The sequence below is a fragment of the Loxodonta africana genome, chromosome 11 (genome assembly GCF_030014295.1).
Source record: "Loxodonta africana isolate mLoxAfr1 chromosome 11, mLoxAfr1.hap2, whole genome shotgun sequence".
In the NCBI taxonomy this organism is placed as follows: Eukaryota; Metazoa; Chordata; class Mammalia; order Proboscidea; family Elephantidae; genus Loxodonta; species Loxodonta africana.
This window is the reverse complement of record NC_087352.1, coordinates 77,467,550-77,490,288: the sequence shown is the minus strand read 5'-3', so window position 1 is coordinate 77,490,288 and position 22,739 is coordinate 77,467,550. Positions and strand designations below refer to the sequence as shown.

The window sequence follows — 22,739 nt, the reverse complement described above, 5'->3', positions numbered from 1 at the left end:
AAGGCGTTTGACTGTGTGGATCATAACAAATTATGGATAACATTGCAAAGAATGGGAATTCCAGAGCACCTAATTATGCCCAGGAGGAACTTGTACATAGACCAAGATGCAGTCATTCAAACAGAACGAGGGGATGCTGTGTGGTTTAACACCAGGAAAGGTGTGTATCAGGGTTGTATCCTTTTACCATACTTATTCATTGGGAAAGTTATTTTCAGAAGTTCCTAACTGGATTGCTAACTGTGACAGTGACATAATAAGGATATTGCCCTTTTAAAAAATTCAGCCATATTATATATGTTTAATTGAATATTGTCCTCATATATATAGTTACCTCCTTGCTGTGAAAAACAGGCTTTTTCAACAATGAATCCATTGTTCCAAATATATTTGAACTCTATAGTTGGTAGTTTTGAATCTCAAAAGAAAGCCATATTCAATACTTGTTAATCACGTCTTTAAAAAAAGAGTAAATTGACTATGAAATATTCCAATCAAATAAATATAATAAATGCTCATGTACCCATCCAGACTCGTATATTAATATTTCGTGATTTTTTACTTCACTTTTTAACATGTGGCTATACATGTTATACATGTGGCTAGAGTCCTATCCTCTATGCCATTTCCATTTCTCTTCTCCAGGGAATACTTTCTGCCAAAGTTGTTGTTTATACTTCCTGTGTAGGTTTTTACAGTTTTATTATATGTACATGTGCCCATAAAAATACATAATCTGGTATTGTGTGTAGTAATTGTTTATATGTATCCTTTTGCAACTTGCTTTTTTTATTCAACAATGTTTGAGATTTATCCATAAATATCAGTTTATTTTAATCTTTCTCTTATCAATGGGCATTTAAATCATTTTCCATTTTTTTCTGTACAAACAGTGTCACAGCAAACAGCCTTGTATCTACAAGGCACTAAGATTACACCTGCAAGAGAAATTTCTGCAACGTATGATATGAGCACCTTCACTTTCATTCTCCCACCACCAGTTGCCATTGAGTCGATTCCGGCTTACAGTGACTGTAAAAATGGCATGATGAAGGCATCAGACCACCTCATCTAACTTCATGAGAATCAGCATCAGTTCAAGGCTGATTGCTATGAGGTGGAGGTCAGACATACCTCCTCTCTCCAACCCTTTTACAAATTCTGACACCAGCCATCCCACCCATGGCACTCTACTTTTTTGCTGGATTCAATAATTCGTTGCAGTGGCCACACAGAACTCATAGACAGTATTCACAATTACGAGGTTTATTAGGGAAGTAACAGGTTACAATTCAGGATAAGGAATTACTCAGGACTCAGGATATAGTTCTTTGGTCAGGACAGTTCCTTGGCCGTGCCTATAGGCAGGCATCTTGGTCCAACCTCTGCCTTGCTTGGGCAAGTGCTACAAAGCTCTTCAGCTCTGCCAGTAAGTGCCATGGGGCACCCCACTCTGCCAGTAAGCTTCTTGTCGGGATGCACTCACCTCTCCTGCTCTGTGGGTCAGCACAACCACTGTAACCATCTTGCTCTGTGGGCTGGGAAGCTCACTGCACCATCTTGTGCCAATCTCCTGGCTCTGCTGCTGTCACTTCTCACCATCCCATACTGTCTCCAGTGTTACAGCTCTCTTTTTTTGTCTCCTGGGTCTAGGAGGTTCTCAGCACATGGATTCCTGGTCCAAAGGTCAGACTCCACTTCTAGCTCTTCTTTCTTGGTGATAATGAGGTCCCACTTTCTGCCTCTGGGATGGCTCATTTTAAGCTTAATGGGATGGCAAAACTGACCGATTCCCTAATTAGGGTTCTGTACACTGTATTTGCATGGTCCCACCTCCACAAGGGTGCTATCATGGATTGAATTGTATCCCCAAAAATATGTGTCAACTTGGCTATGTCATGATTTCCAGTATCGTGTGGTTGTCCATCATTTTGTGATCTGATTTGATTATCCCAAACCCAAAAAAACCCAAGGCCGTCAAGTCGATTCCAACTCATAGCAACCCTATAGGACAGAGTAAGACTGCCACATAGGGTTCTACTGTGGAGCGCCTGGAGGATTCAAACTGCCGACCCTTGGGTTAGCAGCCATAGCACTTAACCACTATGCCACCAGGGTTTCCATGATTACCCTATGTGTTGTAAATCCTACCTCGACAATGTTAACGAGGCAAGATTAGAAGCAGTTATGTTAATGACGCAGAACTCAATCTACAGGATTAGGTTGCAACTTGAGTCAGTCTCTTTTGAGACATAAAAGAGAGAATCGAGCACGGAGGAGAGGAACCTCATGCTGTCAAGAAAGAAGCACTGGGAGCAGAGCACATCCTTTGGACCTGGGGTCCCAGTGCTAAGAAGCTCCTAGACCAGGGAAAGATTGATGACAAGGGCCTTTCCCCAGAACGACAGAGAGAGAAAGCCTTCCCCAAAAGCTGGCACCCTGAATTTGCGATTCTAACCTCTTAGACAGTGAGAGAATAAATTTCTCTTTGTTAAAGCTATCCACTTGTGGTATTTCTGTTATAACAGTACTAGATAACTAAGACAAGTGCCATGCACCTTATTTGTATTATTAGCAAGCTATCTGATCCCCTTGGTAGGCCACAAGCACCTTATTTGCATAGCTCCACCCAATCATTTGGTGGGAGTTACAAGCCCATAGCTAGAAAGGCCACACAAAAGAGACCTATTGCACTGCATGTGTGTCAGAGCAGAACTGCGCTCTATAGGGTTTTCGATGCTAATTTTTGGTAATTAGATCACCAGGCCTTGCCTCCAAACAGCCTTTGGGTAGACTCAAACTGCCAACCTTTTGCTTAGCAGCTAAGAACATGAACCATTTGCACCAAATACACAAGGTAAGCTTTCTAAAATGACAGTCTTTTTCAACAGAGGCAAAACAGGCTACAGAAGGGAAACCACAGAGTGTCTGATAACCAAAGGGACCTTCCTGACTGAGCACAATAGTTACAGAATTTTAAACATTTCTCCCGCGGACACTTGCCTTCTGCTAAATGGAAATATAATCTTTCAAATTCTTACAACCTCAAAGGTAAATTTTAAGAATTACTTCTCTGTACTCTCTGTACATAGATAATTCTAATAAATTTCCTTCTAACCAAAATTGCTACAAGACATTCTCATTAGATGAAAAGTATGCTTAACCACAGGCCTCTACAGATGCCATATATGGAATGCCAACCGCCGATGGATTAAAACCCACAAAAAACAGGATCAAACAATGTGCACAGGCTTACATTTATGTAGGGATTCAAATGGCACTGCAGGGTCTAGCTCTATCTCAACATGAACATCAACAACCTCCTTTTAAAAAGGTAGTTAACACAGCTTAAAAAAAAATAGATCTAAATATATACTAAAACTGTGACTTCCTTAAGAAAATCGTTTTAAAATAAACTAGTTCTCACTTACTTCCTTTATTTGCCTTACCTTTTTTTTACTAATTTAAAAGATAATAGAAATTATTTTATTCTTTTTTTATTTTAAAAAGATGAATATGACAAATATTATTAAGAACAAAAAAATTGGGGGGTAAAGAAGTCACATTAGTCATATTAATTAACCCTATAAAATCTGAAATGATGGAATGCATATATGTCATCATAGGTTCCAGGTACAGTTCATACTTTTAACCCACTTCAATGGATTAAAAGTACAGATTTGGGGGAGTTTTTCTAAATGTTAAGACAAAAAGGAAAACACTATTTTAGCTCCTTTTGAAGAAGAGCCCTTTAGAGAAATGGCAGACTTCAACTATATATCATTTATAATATATAATAGATAATATAATGCAATTCCTACGGCAGATTTGACATGTTGAACAGTATTAAAGCACATATTAAAAAGAATCTTATTATGTGTGATAGGGCGGAAGACAACTGAATTAGGGCAAATTAGTTTGCACCATCCCCAACAACTTCTGATACACCACCAGGAAAACATACCTTGACCCCACTCAAACCCTGTCAAGGACAGTGGCATAGCTTGATGTTTCTTTTCTAGCTTCTCCCATTTCTCTTTCTTCTTTCCCCAGGGGGGAGGAAGGGGTTAGAGGGAGGTGCCATCCAGTCAATTTCGACTCTAGGGTAACCCAGTGTGTGCAGAGTAGAACTGCTCCCTAAGGTTTCCAAGGCCGGGACCTTTCAGAAGCAGATTGCCAGGAATGTCTTCCAAGGCGCCTCTGGGTGGGCTCAAACTGCCAATCTTTAGACTAGTAGTCAGAGCGCCTAATCATTTGTGCCACCCAGGGACTCCTGGGGGTAAGTTAATCAACCCTTTACTGTCTAGTTGATTCCCTATAGCCACCCTATAGGACAGAGTAGAACTGCCCCAGAGAGTTTCTAAGGAGCAGCTGCTAGGCTGGAACTGCTGACCTTTTGGTTAGCAGCAGAGCTATCAACCACTGCACCACCAGTGCTCCGGGAATAGGCTCAGAACTGCATGAGTGTGGCTAGCGAAAAGGGTGTAGTCTCTGGGCTCTGGGAGGTGCAAATTGTCAATGCATGGCTAGCTAGTCCACCCAGAGGCACCGCTGAAGAAAGGCTTGGTGATCTACTTCCAAAAAATCAGCCATTGAAAACTCTACGAAGCACAGTTGTACTCTGACATGCATGTGGCCACCTTGAATGGACTCATGACAACTGTGTAGGGAAAAGGGTAGGAAAGGAATGCAGGAAACGAAAAGTGTAAATTGGCAAGATTTCTCAACCTACAGTACAGCTCAGTCAGAAGGCCAAGATATTACAAAAAAAAAAAAACCAAATCCGTGGCGTAGATTCTGACTCATAGCGACCCTAAAGGGCAGAGTAAAACCGCCCCATAGGGTTTCCAAGGAGCATCTGGTGGACTCAAACTGCCCACCTTTCAGTTAGCAGCCCTAGCTCTTAACCAGTACACCATCAGGGTTTCCAAGATGTTGCAAGTCTTCAATCTGTGTTAAAGCCTTGCTTTGGAGAGCTCTCCTCTTAGAACAAGCTATTGTTTTAGAGAGATTCAGTAAACTCTCTGTAAAATGAAGGTGTGTCTCTAAAATGCTATGTCATTAATATACTGAAAAGTCGACACCCATATGAGTCAATAGAGCTATTAATTAAGCCAGTTGGACAGAAAGTAGAAATACTTGTAAGCTGGGGGTTGGGGGTGAAATAACTTATTATTTTATATATGCTCTCAAGTATTCGAGTATGGAAACCCTGGTGGTGTAGTAGTTAAGAGTTCGGCTGCTAACCAAAAGGTCCGCAGTTGGAATCCACCAGGTGCTCCTTGGAAACCCTATGGAGCAGTTCTACTCTGGCCTATAGGGTCCCTATGAGTTGGAATTGACTCCACAGCAGTGGGGGTTTTTTTTTGGGGGGGGGTCTCGAGTATTCAAGTCTCCCCAGATACACCATTTAATTTAAATGGTACAAAATTCTTTTTTAAGATAACCTTAAAAGCGTAGTTCATAAACTGGAGTTAACCCTATCTCTAGATTTACAGGAACCTTCTTGCGTGGTCACACCTCGACACTCTTCCCCTCTCCCCTCCCCCTCCCCCCTTTAAACTAGGACAGCGCCCTGGTCTCCCAAGCCCTCCTCTCAAGTGAATACGGCAAATCTTGGGAACAAAGCACCTCCAGTTTCTTCCCTCCATTCCCCAGTCAACTTCTCAGGGTAAACACAAAACACTAAACTCAGGCTTTCAAACAGAAAAGCTGCAGGCGCTTTCGTATGTTATCATTTTTTAAAAATGACATTTTAAAAGTAGTTCCCATTTGTGGAGTCATTTCATCAGCTCAGGTAGTTCGTGGAGGCAGTGCCCTGGCAGGTCGACGTGTTTTTTTGTACAATTCCTTGTCAGTCAACGGGCCTTGAACCGTAACTGCAAATCGAGCATTCGTAACTAGCTAATTGAAAGCGAGCACAAAGCGTGGCCCCAACTCGCCCTGCTGGGGCGGCAGCAAGAACCCGTGTAGTCGGAGTCGACCCGAGGCCGGCGTCGTCCTCTCGCCCACGGTTGTCCTCAAGCCCATCCCGGGTGCGGGGAGGTCGTGGGTCCGCAGCTCCTTCCCGCACGCCTAGAGTGCAACCCTAGTCGCGTCTGAAGCTCCACGCCTAATGCAACGTCAGAGTTTCCGATTTTCCGCTGCATGTCTCCCGAGTTGTGGGCAAATTGTCCCTAATCTCTTCTACTTTCGATCTCGTCCTCCGCCCCAGGCTGGGCTCTCACCCGGGGAAGCATTAACTAGTAAACACCGTATGCACCCGCTTGTACTGAGCAACGTATACAAGGGCTTGGTTGTATTTACTTGGTAATGTGTGGTGAGAGTCTGAGTGCCCCAGTGGCTAAGAGCTTGGTTGCTAACCAAAGGGTCGCCAGTTCGAATCCGGCAGTTCTATTCCATCGGCCGCTCCTTAGCAACCCATGGGGCAGTTCTATTCTTCTTATAGTGCCGCTGTGGCGAGCAATTTCACATGGGTTTTACCACATCTTTGATGTGTTGGGGGACAGCTGAAATTGTGCACTAAGGGTAGGGGGAAGGCACAACTGGGCCCATGTGTACCTTGTTAATTGCATAATCTGGCCCTGAATCCCTACCCCATCCACCACCATACCACACCCCGACCCCATTTCCCATCACACCCGGAACTCCAACCCTGATCCCGGGCCTCCAGTCCCCTCACGCCACAGGCACCCTCCGACCCCAGCCAGGTGGCTCGCGGACCACAGGCACCCTCCGACTCCAGCCAGGTGGCTCGCGGACCACAGGCACCCTCCGACCCCAGCCAGGTGGCTCGCGGACCACAGGCACCCTCCGACCCCAGCCAGGTGGCTCGCGGACCACAGGCACCCTCCGACCCCAGCCAGGTGGCTCGCGGAGTGACAGTTTGGGCGACCTGGTGGATGACTTTCAGTGGAGGCACAGCCAGGAAGCCTGTTTCCCAGGCCAAGACCCAGGGGCGCTGCTCTGATCTCGCCTGTCACTAACGCCCCCTGCGAAGCCAGCCAGGACCCCCTGAGCCCCATCTTCCTGTCTGTTTTTTTGTTTTCCACTTTAAAAAAAAAAAAAAAAAAACCCGTTGCCGTGCAGTCCATTCCATTCTTAGCAACCCTATAGGACAGGGTAGAACTGCCCCACAGGGTTCCCAAGAAGCGCCTGGTGGATTCGAACTGCTGACCTTTTGGTTAGCAATCGAACTCTTAACCACTACGCCATCAGGTTTTCCATTCCTACTCATAAACCAAAAAAAAAAAAAAAAAAAACCCCAGTGCCGTAGACTCGATTCCGACTCATACTCATACTCATAGCGACCTGAAATAACTGACCAAAATACTCTTCCTCCCTTTCCACCCCAACGCCGCCAACCCAGCCCAGCCGGGGAGTCCCAAGAGGAGCGCGAATCCCAACCCCGGGTCCACCTGCGGCAGTGCCCGAGGGCGCGCAGCGACACAGGGGTAAGTCAAATAATTCAAACAACTGAACAGGGTGTCCCAAACAAGAAATTCAACCCAGTCGTCCCTCAAATGTTCGTTTTCTGTCCTCTCCCCTCCAGGCCCGAATTTGGGGTAACAGCATCTCAGGATTGAGCTGAGCCGCCGCGAATGTGTCCTTTCTGTCTGCCTTGTCTCCCCAACTCTCCAGGTCCCCCGCAGCGGCCAGGGTGGATCCATCCCTCCTTCCCCATGCCAGGGTCCCACTCACCAAGAGGGTCAGCAGCAGCTGGCTGCAGAGAGCTCCGCGAAGGAAGCTCCGGGGCACGAGGGCGGCCATCGGGGCGCGGACGGGGAAGCAGAACACGGGCGCCGGGCGGGGATGTGGAGCGCGCGAGCCCCCGGAGCCGCAGCCGTAAGGGACGTGCCTTACTCTTCGCTGCTCGGCTTGGAGTCGCCTTGGCCACTTGCAGTCTTGCCTGCCCGGAGCGTGTTTGCTCCCTCGACGGGATTGGACCTAGAAATCACCGCGCGGCCCCTCCTTGTTATTTCTCAAGTTTTAACACCGCCCGAGCCGCCCGGGAGCTGCCCCAGCCTGCCCGTCCGCTCCTCCGCTGCCGCGCTGGGCTCGCTCGGGAAAGCGGTGCCGGCCCAGCCTCGGTTGGCTCGCCCACACCCCTCGTCTGCCTCAGGCATTAGCCGCCCAGAAAGTGGCGGTGAGTTGCCGTTGCCGGCGGTGCACCGCGCGTTCCCACTGCAGAAGGCAAACCCGCCTTCAGGGATCCCTGCCCCAACACGGGCCTTCCTGGTTGCCAGGAACAGCCTGTGATTGGATCGGCGGATCCGCCCTTCAGCTCCTAACCAAATTCTGGGTAATGTCTCCAGGTTAAAAGAAGATGTATTTACTCTCTCCAAATTTAACAAGAAAAATTATCCCAAGTAGCATTAATAAACCAGCATTTTGTGTTCTAGAAATCAAAACCAAGTAAAAGAAATTTTGATATCTGACCATGTTTAGGAACCGACAACCAGAGCTTTATTATCTACCAATTGTGTAGCCTTATATGAGCCATCTAAGAAGAAATTTGTGGCCTTAGATTTAAATTCTCGGGTTAGTGTTTGCATGGTAACTGTACTAAAAACCAATTTTTTTCAGTCTGTGGTTAAAAAAAAAAAAAAAAAAGGAGGTCCCTGAGTGTCCCAACTTGTTTACACTGGAATACTAACCTAAAGGTTGGAGCTTGCAACCCACCCAGCATTGCTGGAGAAGAAAGGCAATCTGCTTCAGTAAAGATTGCAGCCAAGAAAACCCTATGAAGCTGTTCTACTCTGTTAACACAAGGGGTCGTCATGAGTCAGAATCTACTCAGTGACAACCAGTTTCGTTGGGTTATTTTGGTGGTAAAAAGGAAATATGCCACACAAAAACTTCTACTCCAAAAGTGAACACTGACCTGCTCCGAACATTTATCAGGATCCGGAGCCCTGGTGGTGTAGTGGTTAGAGCTATGGCTTCTAACCAAAAGGTCAGCAATTTGAATCCACCAGCCACTCCTTGGAAACGCTGTGGGGCAGTTCTAGTCTGTCCTATAGGGTTGCTATGAGTTGGAATTGACTCAAAGGCAAAGGGTTTGGTTTGATTTTAGTATGGACCAGGCATTGTGTGAGGTGTTGGAGACAAGAAAATGAGCAAACCCAGTTTCTGCTCAAAGCAATTCAAAGTCTAGTAAAGAAGAAAGCCCAGTATACTGCACTTTTTAATAAAGAGGTATTTGCAACAGTGGGGGTAATTTCTATTACTTTCCTTCATTTCCCTTAAAATTAAATGTTATGTCCTCTAAGCCCCTGTTTGCTGGATTCAGGGGAAAACTCCATCTCGACTACATATTGTTGCCCCCCAAAGTCCAGGCACAAGTTCCGAGGCCAGGAACCTCAGGCAGTCCAGATTAATCAGAAAAGGGCACTATGGCCTTCATTCATCCCACCCTGATTACCCCTACTAGGCTTCTTGTCTAAGTCCATGTATTCCCTGGAGTCTGGGGCTTCCCTGGAATCATGGGCCTTGGGTCTCAGGTCTCAGGACTCTAAGATTTAAGACAGTCTAAGTTCAGTTCCCCAATCCTATCTCTGAGACACCCTGCCAGAGATTGGGTCTCACCTCTGGGGGTCTCTGCATGCATAAGCTCTCCAGCCTCAGAGAAAGCTCCACTCCAGCTATTTTCACCTCTCAACTTCCAAACCCTTCACCTCCCAACTTCCAAACCATCACCTTCACCCACAACCTTAGGGACTGCTTCTCAAAATTTCCTCCAGCCCCAGACAGCCTTTAGAAACACAAGTGGGTCTTAGCTTTCCTGAAACATAGATGAGGAAAGAAAACGTGAACACCAGTCCCCACCCCCTTCCAACTCACTGTTAGAGAAGTAGGAAGGGATAAGCCGTTAAGAAATTCTAGAGCAGCTGGTATAACTCAACCGAAGAAAGCTTTGCAGAAGCAAAGATTCTTGAGATAAGAACCAAGAGAGAAAAGGGGAGAGTGTTCCAGAAAAATGACACAGCACATGTGAAGCTCTGGAGAGGCTTGTGAGAGCTTCTCAGGTAAGGAAACAGAAAGGAGTTCCTTTAGGCTGACTACGGAAGGACTCCTGTGCCTCAGAATCGGGTTAGAAAGACAGACTTATGGCAAACCACTCTGAAGAGCTGAATTTCATCCTGAAAGAGATGGAGAACCATCAACGCAATCTGTAAACAGAGTTCTTTTTTGGTGAGTTTCCCTTTGTTAGTGAACCTCTTTATGGCTTGATCTGGCTTTAAGAGTTGGGGAGTAAAGGTCTTTAAAATGTTTTTCTGTATTCTAAGTATTCCTAGTTTCTCTACGATTTCATATTTAACTTCAGATTAACTAGAGTCTGACCTGATTGTGACTATCTTCCAAACGACTAAAATTAAACCAGCTCTGATGGTTTCAGCTGTGTTGTATAACAGGGGAGAATGTTAAGAATACTGACTATATGACAATTGCTCTGAGCTTCCAATTTTATCTTCTACCAAATAAAAGTTGTAGTAATCTATTATAGAAATAATGTAAGAAAGCATTCTGGGAATATATGTTTTGTAAAATGCTGGGTGCAATGTGAACACTGAATAATAACTGAATGCAGTATTAGTAACTGTTTTGGAATTTTCTGCTTTGTTATAACATATACTTGCCCATCATGAGGATATTAGTGTAAGCCCTAATACAAAGAAATACATTTGTATAATTTAGAAAAGAACTTTTACAGGTAGTTATACTTACAGTATAAGAATGACATGGAGGTAAATTAAAGTTGCTTGTATTCTTCCTAAGTGAATTCTAATTTACAATGAGTTTGTTGAATATTTATTTAAAATATGAACTTAACTTTGAATAGAATTTGATGTTTTATATAATAAAGTTTAAATCATCAGGAAATATTTTAAAACATAAAGAACTTTTCTGAAGTGTTTTAATACCCTGTTCCCCCAACAAAAAGGAAACAGCTGCTATAATAAAAGTTTGAAAATGGAAAGGGATTTTAGACTAACGTACAGGACTGCAGGAATCCAGGTAAATTGTAAAATTTTAGGCAGAAAGCCAATTTAAGATCACTAAGAGTTCTCCATTTGTACCTGGGAGGACTCTCTGGCAGTGGAGAGAGTAACTCACCTCAGGAGTTGGGAGCTGACCCTTGGCCCACTGGGACGAAGGCTGCCTTCCCCAGTTCAGTGCCCAGAGGTGCTGCGCTAACTAACACACCTACTCATCTCAGTGACTTACATGTAGAATTATGAGGCAAGTGTGGGCCTCCTCAAACAGTCCTATGAAACACTATCAGGACAACTGTCCAATGTTTGCAACAAACTGTCTGATGTTTGAAACAAATTTGCTAGTAAGAGTAGTTTATGAAAATAATCTTAAAACCTAGTCAAAGATTGGTTTCAATAGTCTGCATGTGATACAAAATGAATTCTGCCGTGAGGTGTTTGCTTAGAAGTACATTAGGGATATTATTTAGGATAAATAGCAATAGTGGTAAACAGTGATAGAACAAATTACTTGCTCTAACAACTGTGAGGAATACTGTATAAACATATACTCAAATGTCAGGAGCCCTCACAGACTTTGTTTTTAGAAACAAACACCCCTTAATGTATCTATTTCTTTTAGAGAGGACTCTTCTCTCTTGCTTGGAAACAGGTCCATCAGATTCTCTTACCTAAACTACCATTTTCCTCCACTGGTAACTCCTCTCCTACCTCCACTCTGGCTTCCAGGAGAGGACCCTGCTCTTCCTTGTACTGCTTTTCCCACACTGTGACTAGAGACCCTTCATGAATATCCCAGTACACCACTGACTACAGCCTCAAATTTTTGGTCATTTAAAAAGACTACTGGAGACTTTTTTAGAGACTTGGGGATAATAGATGAAAAGTTCAAGTCAAGAATAGCCTGTAAATGTTGTCTTGCTTTCCAGGTCAAGATCCATCCCAGAACCCCTGTCTGCTGCATTCCTCCCCAGTCTTCCCATGGCCAAGCTTTGGAAGGCTACTTTTCAGTCTCTTCTTACTAATTAATGATTCAACAGTGGTTACAATGCTTTTACTCTTCCTCCATTAAACACTTCAGGTCCCTTTACAAATATCCCCACCTCTGAAAACAGTCCTTTTAAGGAAGGTAGAGTGGCCGTGCAGTGATTTCTCACCAGGCTGGAAAGAATGGTAATTTCCACACAGAAAGCAGAACTCCATTGTGTGAGTAATATGTTCTTATAGTAACCAGACAAAATAGGTTTAACAATGCCCTCATGCAGGAAGAATGTTTAGTCTTCCTCTCCTTGAGATCAGCCCACAACGCTTCACTTGAGTTGCCTTAAGAGCAAAAATTTCTTCCCACGGTTGAGACTGCAGTTTCCCCTGGACATTCTCATACCTTTTGAAGCTCACTGTCTGTTCAAAGAGCATTCCTTAAGCACTAAGACCTACAGGTGTCAGTGGGCTGGGTTCCAGATGTCATGTGTCATTTACCTCATCATCATTCTCTGATTCATTGCCCCATCAGCCTTCTCTTTTTCCCAGAAGTTTGGGAGTACCATCCCATCCCTCAGCATCAGCCTGGGGAGGTGGCATACCTCCCAGCTCACATGCCTATCAACTAACTCAGGAATAGTGAGGCAGCTTTTCTCACCGGTCCCCTATGGACAGTAAGTGATTTAATTCAACATTCACTAATGCATTATTAATAATTGACTATTTTATTGATTATGTATTAATTAATTTTATTTACCTCAAGATTTATTCATCTTTATCTGTCTTTCCTTTCAGCCTTCCCAATTTCCCAAGGCTTTCTGCCACTACATGAGTAGCTTTCCACCAATTAGCTATCTAGTGTTCACTAGGCAGGCAAAATGCCACAACAATACTCAACCTCATGCTTGTGTTTACCTTTCAGTGTTGCAATAAGCTACACTACTCTCTAACAGGTAACCTTCCCATAGTCTAAACTTGCACACATCTATATAGGGTTGGAGTCCTTGGGTGGTGCAAACAGTTAACATGATCAGCTGCTAACCAAAAGGTTGTAGGTTCAAGTTCACCCAAAGGTGCCTGAGAAGAAAGGCCTGGCAAACTACTTCCAAAAAACAGCCATTGAAAGCCCTATGGAGCACAGTTCTACTCTGACATACATGAGATCGCCGAGTCAGAATCAACTCAACGGCAACTAGCTGGTTATATAGAGGTATACCAGATCCCCATTTCTCTAAACAACTCTGATACAGGGGTCCTGCCCAAACATTAAAGAAATCAGTAGGCATATAGGCATATACTAGAAAGGCCATTTTCTTGTCCCTCTCTACTAAGATTGCAGCGCCCTTGATATGTTCAATAAAATTGGCTGTTTCTCTCAAGTTTCAAGTTACGCATAGATGGTGATTGGGGAAAGCTCTAGACTTAACTATAATACTTCACTTTTAAATGTGAATTTCTGACCAAAACCTCTGGAAATGTTATCAGGGAGGACCAGTTCCTGGAGACAGACATCATGCTTGGTAAAGTAGAAGGTCAACAAAAAAGAGGAAGCCACTCAACCAGATGGATTGACACAGTGGCCACGACGATGGGCTCAAGCATAACAAAAATTGTGAGGATGGCACAGAACTGGGCAGTGTTTGGTTCTGTTGTACATAGGGTCACCATGAGTCAGAACTGACTCAATGGCACGTAACGACAACAGCCTTACAAATCTTTTGCAGGAGCAGATCATCAGGCTTTAGCTCACACAGAGCACAGAGGGGCTGGTGCATTCTAGCCACTGACCTTTCAGTTAGCAGCAGGGCTCCTTCTCTATCTCGTAGAAGCATTTTTATTGTCAGAAAAGATAGTTCCCTTTCCATTTGATCCAATTATGGTGATCTGTACATAAAAGTAGGGTTTAATTTATCTTGACGAGTTGGTCAAAGAATGATACTCCTGGTCTTTTTTTTTTTTTTCCTCTTTATTGAGGTATAATTTATATGCAGTGAAATTCATAGATCTTAAACATATAATTCAGTGAGTTTCAACAAATATGTACACTTGTATTACCATCACTCGAATCGACATGTAAAACATTTTTATCACCTCAGTGAATATCCCTCCCCACCCTGAGGCGAAAATATTCTGCTTCCTATCCCTCTAGTTTTGGCTTTCCTAGAATTTCGTATCAGTAGAATCACACACTGTATTATTTATTGTTGCATCACAAATTATTCCAAAACCTAGTGGCTTAAAGCAAGCATTTATTACCTTGGAGTTTTGGTGGAATTCAGGCATAGCTTAGCTGGCTATTTCTAATTCGGCATTTCTCACAAGGCTGCAGTTGGGGAGGTTGACCAGGGTTGCAGTCATCTCAAGACTTGACTAAGGGAGAATCTGTTTCTAAGCTCACTATGGGGCTGTTGGTAGGTCCTGGGCCTTTAAAAAATGTTGACTAGAGACATCAGTTCCTTGTCGAGCAGGACTCCGTAGGGCAGCTCACAACGTAGGTACCTGCCTTCCCTTGGAGCAACCAAAAAAGATAAGGTGACCAAAATGGAAGCCAGAGTCTTTCTGTAGCCCATTCCATCACCTCTGCCTCATTTTATTGGTTACAAGCAAGTCACTAGGACCAATCCAAGTTAAATTAAGGGGATTACAAAAGGGCATGAATACCAGGAGGCAGAGGTCACTGGAGACCCTTAGAGTATGACTACCATACAAAATGCACCCTCCTGTGTCTGATTTCTTTCAGTCGACGTAATGTTTTTACACAACATATTTTATTATTATTATAAGCACCAAAACTTGTTAACATAAAAATAATTGCTTTGATTTACCTTCCATTGTTTAATTTTTAACCATAGTGTGTCCTCTAATGGATTCCTACGTATAGAAAATGCACACGATTGGTCTGTATCATAAATCACACTATGAATTCAATAAATAGCAGGTTTCTAAAAGTTAAACGTGGCAGCAAGTATACAAGTGTTCAGTATAAGAATTCTCTACTTTCTCTTTCACAATTATTGCTGAAAGCAATCTTCCCAGAAAGGGACAGTGGTTGTTCACACCAGTATTGCCTCCCACCACACTTTGCTTTCTAAGACATGAGTTGTCTCTGGAGAGTTGAGAATTCTGATTTGTTTTTGGAATATATGCAGCATAAATTGCATGCAGAGCCCTGGTGGCGTAGTGGTTAAGAGCTACAGCTGCTAACCAAAAGGTTGGCAGTTCAAATCCATTAGCTACTCCTGGGAAACCCTAAGGGGCAGTTCTACTGTGTTCTACACAGTTGCTATGAGTTGTAATCGACTTGACGGCAACGGGTTTTTGGTTTTAAATTGCATGCATCTTGCTGGCTATCAGCATTTATATGGCAAAAGTAATTTTTGTTGAGTGATTTCTATGTGCTAGACTCTGTGAAAAGTGAATATAAATTATTATCTAACTTTATTCAGGCATCCAGGTTTTAAGACAGATACTATTATCTTCATTTTACAGCCTTAAAGAAGCAATCATGATGTTGCTCTTTGGTCCAGTTATGAGGATTTTTGTTTTCTTTATGTTGAGGTACAATCCATACTGAAGGCTGTGGTCATGATAAATGGAGAAAAGACTGAAGTTGTCAAGGATTTCATTTTACTTGCATCCACAATCAACAGTCATAGAAGCAGCAGTCAAGAAATCAAGACACACATTGCATTGGGTAAATCTGCTGCAAAGGACCTCTTTAAAGTGTTGAAGAGCAGAGATGTCACCTTGAAGACTAAGGTGTGCCTAACGCAAGCCATGGTATTTTCAATCACATCATACGCGTGTTAAAGTTGGACAATGAATAAGGAAGACCGAAGAAGAATTGACGCCTTTGAATTGTGGTGTTGGTGAAGAATATTGAATATACCGTGGACTGCCAAAAGAACGAACAAATCTGTCTCAGAAGAAGTACAACCAGAATGCTCCTTAGAAGCAAGGATGGCGAGGCTGCATCTTACATACTTTGGACATGTTGTCAGGAGGGATCAGTCCCTGGAGAAGGACATCATGCTTTGCAAAGTACAGGGTCAGCGGAAAAGAGGAAGACCCTCAACGAGGTGGATTGACACAGTGGCTGCAACAATGAGCTCAAGCATAGCAACGATTGTGAAGATGGCGCAGGACTGGGGAGTGTTCCATTCTGTTGTGCATAGGGTTTCTATGAGTCGGAACTGACGGGACAGCACCTAACAACAACTAGCAACAACAAAGAAGCAAAGTAACTCGGTGATCATACAGCTAATAACTGGTGGAATTCCTGGGCTGTTAACCAAACCCGTTGTTGTCGAGTCAATTTTAACTCATAGTGACCCTATAGGACAGAGTAGAACTGCCCCGTGGAGTTTCCAAGGAGCAACTGGTGAATTCAAACTGCCAATCTCTTGGTTAGCAGCTGAGCTCAACCAATATGCTTTACTAGATCCCTTAGATGGTGGAAAGCTAAGAAGCAGAACTCTCGAGAGTTTCTATTTCAAAAAATGTTTTAATAAATATTATTATCTAGATCTTAAAATCTCACTTTTACTCTTCAGCTTGAGTATCGGTAAAAAAAAATAAATAAATAAAAATTTTTTTTTTTTATGAGTATCGGTAGAGTGCACTAAATGTAGGCAATTTGATTTAGAGTACTTTAAAATTCAATTTTTTAATTGGTGAAATGACTGAATTCAAATGAGCTGTTTACTAAGTCTCCCTCATAAACCTCAGAGAATGTTTTGATGAATCTGCTGAGAATAGGATCTAACATACGGCATTCATGCACAGCAGTTTTCAAGGTGTTTCCTGGACCATTAGCAATGGCATCATCTAGGAACTTGTTGGAAATGTAGACTCTCAGGCCCTACCTTAGATCTGCTGACTCAGAAGGCGATCTGTTTTAACAAGCCTTCCAGGTGATTTGGTTGTAGGCAAGAATCACTGGCTTAAATATTAGGGATGTTGCTGGCTGTTACAGTCTTGGGGATTAGTGTAACTGTAATATATTGCTGTCAAGTCAATTCTGACTCGTAGCCACCCTTTAGGACAGGGTAGAGCTGTCCCATAGGGTTTCCAAGGAGAGGCTGGTAGATTTGAATTACAAACCTTTTGGTTAGCAGCCCAGCCTTAACCACTACGCCACTGGGGGTTAGGGTGAGTCACTGGATAAATACAGAATGTATAAATTAGTCAGCCCCATTGAATCTTGCTGAGATAAACCATAGTTAAAACTCTGAATTTTGATTAAATGCATAGACCTGGTAGCATCTGTTATTATAAAGAAGTCTATCTTGGCACAATTTTTTAGGACACCTCTCTTACCCTCTTGACATGAACCAGGAGTCACACACAAAGAGAAGCTGAACCTTTCTCTGGTTTCTGCCTTAGGGCTGTATCCCTTGTATTTAAGCTGTATTTGTTGTTGCTGTGTGCCGTCATGTCAATTCCAACTCATAGCAACCCAATGTGGCAGAGTAGAACTGCCCCACAGTATTTTTTAGGCTGTAATCTTTACGGGGGCAGATTGCCAAGTCTTTTCTCCCTTGGAGCAGCTGGTGAGTTCGAACCGCCAACCTTTCAGTTGGCAGCCAGGGGCTTAACCACTGTATCTCCAGGGCTCCTTACACTGTATTTACTAGTATTGTATTTACTGATATTTATGCTGCAATTTATCCTGTCCCCAAGCCTCTGGCTTGTCATGTGTTGCTTTTACTCCAGTTTTTAATCTTGTCTCATTTTTCTTACATTTTTGTCTTTCCACCTATATCAGCTTTTTCTTCTGGCTCACTCTGTCTGATAGCCTTACATACATGTTCTTCCAAGGCGAAGGTCCTTAAGTCTATGCCCCAGCTCACCTCCATCTCATGAGTAGGAATGTGGAAAACAGTGTACGTCCTGCAATGGTGAATTTACTGAAGTCGTCGAACTTTACTAAGCAATGCATTTCAATTCTTTGGTACATTTCTATCACTTCACTTCACTTAATGCATCTTATATGAAGCTACACATTTAAAGTGTTTAAGTTTCATAACGCCCCACCCCCACCCACCAAATGATCACATAAGCCCAGTTACTAAATCCCTATCAATGGTTCTCAAACTTAGAGTGTGTAAAAATCACCTAGGAAATTTATTAAAAAGTGAAGTCTTCATACCTTCTCCCCCTACTACCCCACCATCTATGCGATTTGATAGACCCTGGGGTGTCTTTAAGATGTGCCACAGGTTATTCCGATGCACGAAGTCTGTGACCCATCTTCTAAGAAATAGTGCAAACAAATATTTCAGCAAGTTTAACCTAATATTTGTCAACAGCAAAAGAAATTATATTCTGTTCTGTCCTCTTTCCTGCATCCCAACATATTAGCCAAAAAAAAAAAGTAGCAGAAACTATAATTCTAACCTCTTCCCAAAAAAAACAAACTGTTTGCCATCGACTGGGTTCTGACTCACAGCAACCCTGTAGGAGAGAGTAGAACCACCCCATAGGGCTTCCAAGGAGTGGCTGGTGGATGTGAACTGCCAACCTTTTGGTTAGCAGCCGAGCTCTTAACCACTGCACCACCATGCCTCCTCTAACCTCATAAATAGCTATGGCCAAATTTTCTGTAGGGTATGGTCACATGAGAGTTAAAGAATGGCACAAACAGTCCTCAAGTTTTCCCTTGTACCCACTATCAATTAATACAAAGGGTATCAGTGAGATCCACCTTTTGAGTCTCACGTAGATCTAGAATTTAGATCATACCTGATGGTTTTAAAAGAATATGCCCCAAAGCCATCAGACAATAGCATTTCTCTATTAAAGAAGATGTTTTTAATATTATCAAAGTGCTCTGCTTTCCTCTCTAATTTCTATATCAACGGACTAATTACTTTCTCTTTTTAGCATTACATGGTTTTGCTTTAAATTAAGAGTGGATGTTAACGTGTCTTAATTTAAAATGCAGCTGAGTGATGCATTTATTTGCTTACTTTAAACAATTTTAAGCAAGTGATTAAGGTTGCCCTTGGCTACTGCTAGAGTAAGGAGTGGGTAGGGGGAGAGGGGCAGGAAAGGAAGGCCAGAATTTGACTTTTTAGGATTTCAGTCCTCAGAACTACAAATGTAGACCTGGGGGAGAAGAAATAGTCAAGGAAAGAATACAAATGTTCCAAAGGTAGAATAGAAGCATAGCTGACTTGCTCAATATTTACTAAGCCTTGCCTACCATTAGCTGGATAGGTCTGTCCCTTACATGTTGGCCAGAGATCATCAGGACAGGGCGCTGTCTTATATGTTACCCTCCACGAGACATTTTCAGCTCACAGCACTATGTAATCATTGCCCTCGGGGCCCACAGCTGCACACTGCTATCCTTTCCCCCGGTCTTCATCTGAAGGCTGTCCTCTCAGTGCACACACAAGCACTGTGGGGACTCGTTAGTGCATTCTCCCAGGCTAACTCAGAGGAAGCTCTTAGATCTGTGCCACTTTCCTTGACTTTTGGTTTCTCAAGATACTTCTAGGGATGCTTGATTTACAACAATTTGTATAAACAATTAATTTAGCTCTGGCAAACCTCTAAGAATCATTTCTTGAATTCCTAAGATGTGTCTCTTAGTTGCTTTTCGTTAGGGGATTAGTAAACAACCCTTGAGTAAAAAACATTTTTTTTTATTAATGTTGGAACATGGTGATCACAAGATGACAGTCACAAATACGATTTCCTCATTGTCCAAAAAGTTTCACATCAAGAAAGAAATGGTTCTCTAGGAAACCTACAGTCTAATCTTGGTCAAATACCTAATACATATATGAATTCATTTACTCATTTAACAAACATATTGACTGGCTGCTGTTCTATGGACTGGGCAGAAAGTGATAGATAAGACAGACAAGGACTCTTGGAAGATAGATCACAGTATTGTGCAGCTGGTTATAACAGGGACCCAGACCAGACCAGTCCCATTGTCATCGAGGCGATTCCAACTCACAGCAACCCTATGGGACAGAGTAGAACTGCCCCATAGGGTCCCCAAGGAGCAGCTAGTGGAGTTGAACTGCTGACCTTTTAACCTCTTAACCACTGAGCCACCAGGGCCCCATAAGAAGGATCAAGTGAGTGCCATTATTGGTGGCAGGAAAGACCCAAACTACAATACCCATGCAGAATCTGCCACCCCCAGGAAAAAAAAAAAAGCAGAAGAAAGGGATTCCAAAACCCCACTGTCTGGCTTTCTCGAACTAAGCAGTGAATGCACATGTTTGGTGTTCTATGAATTCAATGTCTCTATGATGAAAAAAAGATCAGTGCAGAATCTAACATGCATCATATATCTATAATAAAAATTTATGTCAAGAGAAAGTAGTATGGTGTTCTAGGAATCAAAACACTTAATTTGTAATCTTTTTTTTTTTTCTTTGTAACCTAGACAGTAAGATTTGATTCATCAAAAGGTGTTGATGGCTGGAGTTGTATAGGCACAAAAATGTGAACATTTTTCTTAGTCCGAAGTGAACTTTTCACATGAGAGAGAAAAGAAACACATGCACAAACTTGTAAGTGAAAAACTTTACAAGTAATGTTTTATAAACACACAAATATCTTCTGGTTAAAGGAGATACCAAAACAAATGAATTAATCAAGAAATGAAATGGTTTCTAAAACTCTCATGAAGTTTAGCTGCTTTTGGTAATAAATAAGATGTGCTATGCAAAGGAGAAAGAGGAATTAAGGATTCTGTTTCAAGCCTAAATACCACGCAGGAGGATACCACTTCTATAGGAAATCCGGGAAGACCTGATTTGATGTGGAAAAGTAGTACGTTTGCCTTTTGCATAACAAGTTAAACATACTTTAAGATAACAGTGGGTCTCACAGAAGAGCTGAGTAAGAGCTGTAGATTTAGAGAGGTATCATGTAAACTCTCGGAGCTTCATTTATTCAAGGGGGTTGAAACTATGGTAAGTCTAGGCACAGAGCAGGAAAAGCATTTTATTCTCAGGAGGTTACTGACTCAGGGATTGTCCAGGCCAGAGGCCTTGTATCAAGGCTTCAATATGAAGACCAGGAAGAGATGGAGAGGAGATGGTAAGCCTGTGTTCAGAGTTTGCTCAACAGAATCAAAATCTAACGTAAAAACCACCCTTAAGATGAGGATAAAAAGAAAATGATCACAGAGAGATCCCATGTACAAGCTGCACTGAACTTACAGCAAATACCTGTTGCCTCCTCCCTGTTAAAGAAGCACTATCCATTTTTTAGTGAAAATTCCTAAGATTTTTCCTCCTCGAGGAAAAGTTGGCTGATTAATACTTTTACCTGTTCGTTTAGCTCAGTCTAAAGATTTGTCACACTGATTCATGGGCTATGACTAAGTAAGATGCAGCTTCCTGGTACCAAGAATGACAGACCTGGAAACTATCAGGACCCATGACGTTCTCAAAGACCATTCACAGGTCAGGTTTCTGAGAAGGAAGATGTCAGCTGTTAAGTGGAGTTAATACTGAGGCTATAGATACTCCAGCGAAGGTGTTCTCTTCCCATAATTATAATAGCTAATATATATTGAGTGCTAACTCTTTGCCAGCTCTCTTCATTAATTAACTCTGACAACAGTCCTATAAAATAGATTCCTTCTCTCCACCTCACCCCCCAATACGGGTCCTACAAGGAACTAGACACAAGGGTTAACTGACTTCTCAAATTCCACAGCTAATAAGCTTGGAGCAAAGATTTGTATCAAGGCACTCCTGTAGAGTCACAGCTCTTAGGTTATCATGGTGACTGCCAAACCAAGCCAAAACCAAACCCATTGCCATCCAGTCAATTCCCACTCATAGCGACACTACCGGACAGAGTGGAACTGCCCCATGAGGCTCCCAAGGAGTGGCTGGTGGATTCAAACTGCTGACCTTTTGGTTAGGAGCCCAACGCTTAACCACTGCATCACCAGGGCTCTAGTGAAGGCCAAAGAGCCCTAAATTCCCAGGCAAATGACTGCTAACATCTGAGAGAACAGCCAGGAGAGCAGCTGGGGGACGCTTGCTAGGAGTCTTGATCATACACATTTTTGTGGGGTTTTAGGATTAATGACCATTTTTAAAAGTGTGGAGCTCCGGTGGTGCAGTGGTTAAGAGCTGTGGCTGCTAACCAAAGGTCAGCAGTTTGAATCCACCAGCCACTCACTCACTAGAAACCCTATAGGATAGTTCTACTCTGTCCTGTAGGGTTGCTATGAGTCGGAATCAACTCAATAGTGATGGGTTTGGTTATTTTTCTTTGGTTTAAAAGTGTCTGTCCTGCTTTCCATCCGACATGAAACAAGTAGTTCCACAGCACTTCAAACTGGGAAATCCTAGGCAGATGGTTCAGCGATGTTTGCAGTATACACCTTGAATGACTAGCTATGCAAGACTCAAACATCAGGTGAGTGTTAGGAAGAGACCTGTCCTCAACTAACAAACATTCTAAAGTAATAAAAAAAAAAAAAAATTCCCAGTTTTCTATATTCTTAGTTGGGTTGTGTTAACATGAACTGGGTTATACATTGTGACTTATGTAAAATCACTTAGTATCACTACCTGTTGCTGTAGAGTCGATTTTGACTCATAGTGACCCTACAAGACAGAGTAGAACTGCCCTATAGAGTTTCCATGGAGCGTCTGGTAGATTCGAACTGCCGACCTTTCGGTTAGCAGTCATGTTCTTAACCACTGCACCACCAAGGCCCCTAGTATCATTAAGAATGCCTTTATATGCACCACTTTCTATGACTTTCAT

General features: G+C 42.8%; 1 protein-coding gene across 2 annotated transcripts in view; it reads right to left on the bottom strand.

Annotated features, from left to right (window-relative positions):
* Positions 1-7,806, bottom strand: part of DSC3 (desmocollin 3) — a 56,752-nt gene extending 48,946 nt beyond the window's left edge. For both annotated transcript variants that reach the window (XM_010586794.3, XM_010586795.3), the window contains exon 1: positions 7,702-7,806. In XM_010586794.3, the coding sequence (XP_010585096.2) occupies positions 7,702-7,770 (69 nt within the window). In that variant the 5' untranslated portion in view covers positions 7,771-7,806. The remainder of the gene's footprint in view (positions 1-7,701) is intronic.
* Between the last annotated feature and the right edge of the window lie 14,933 nt (positions 7,807-22,739).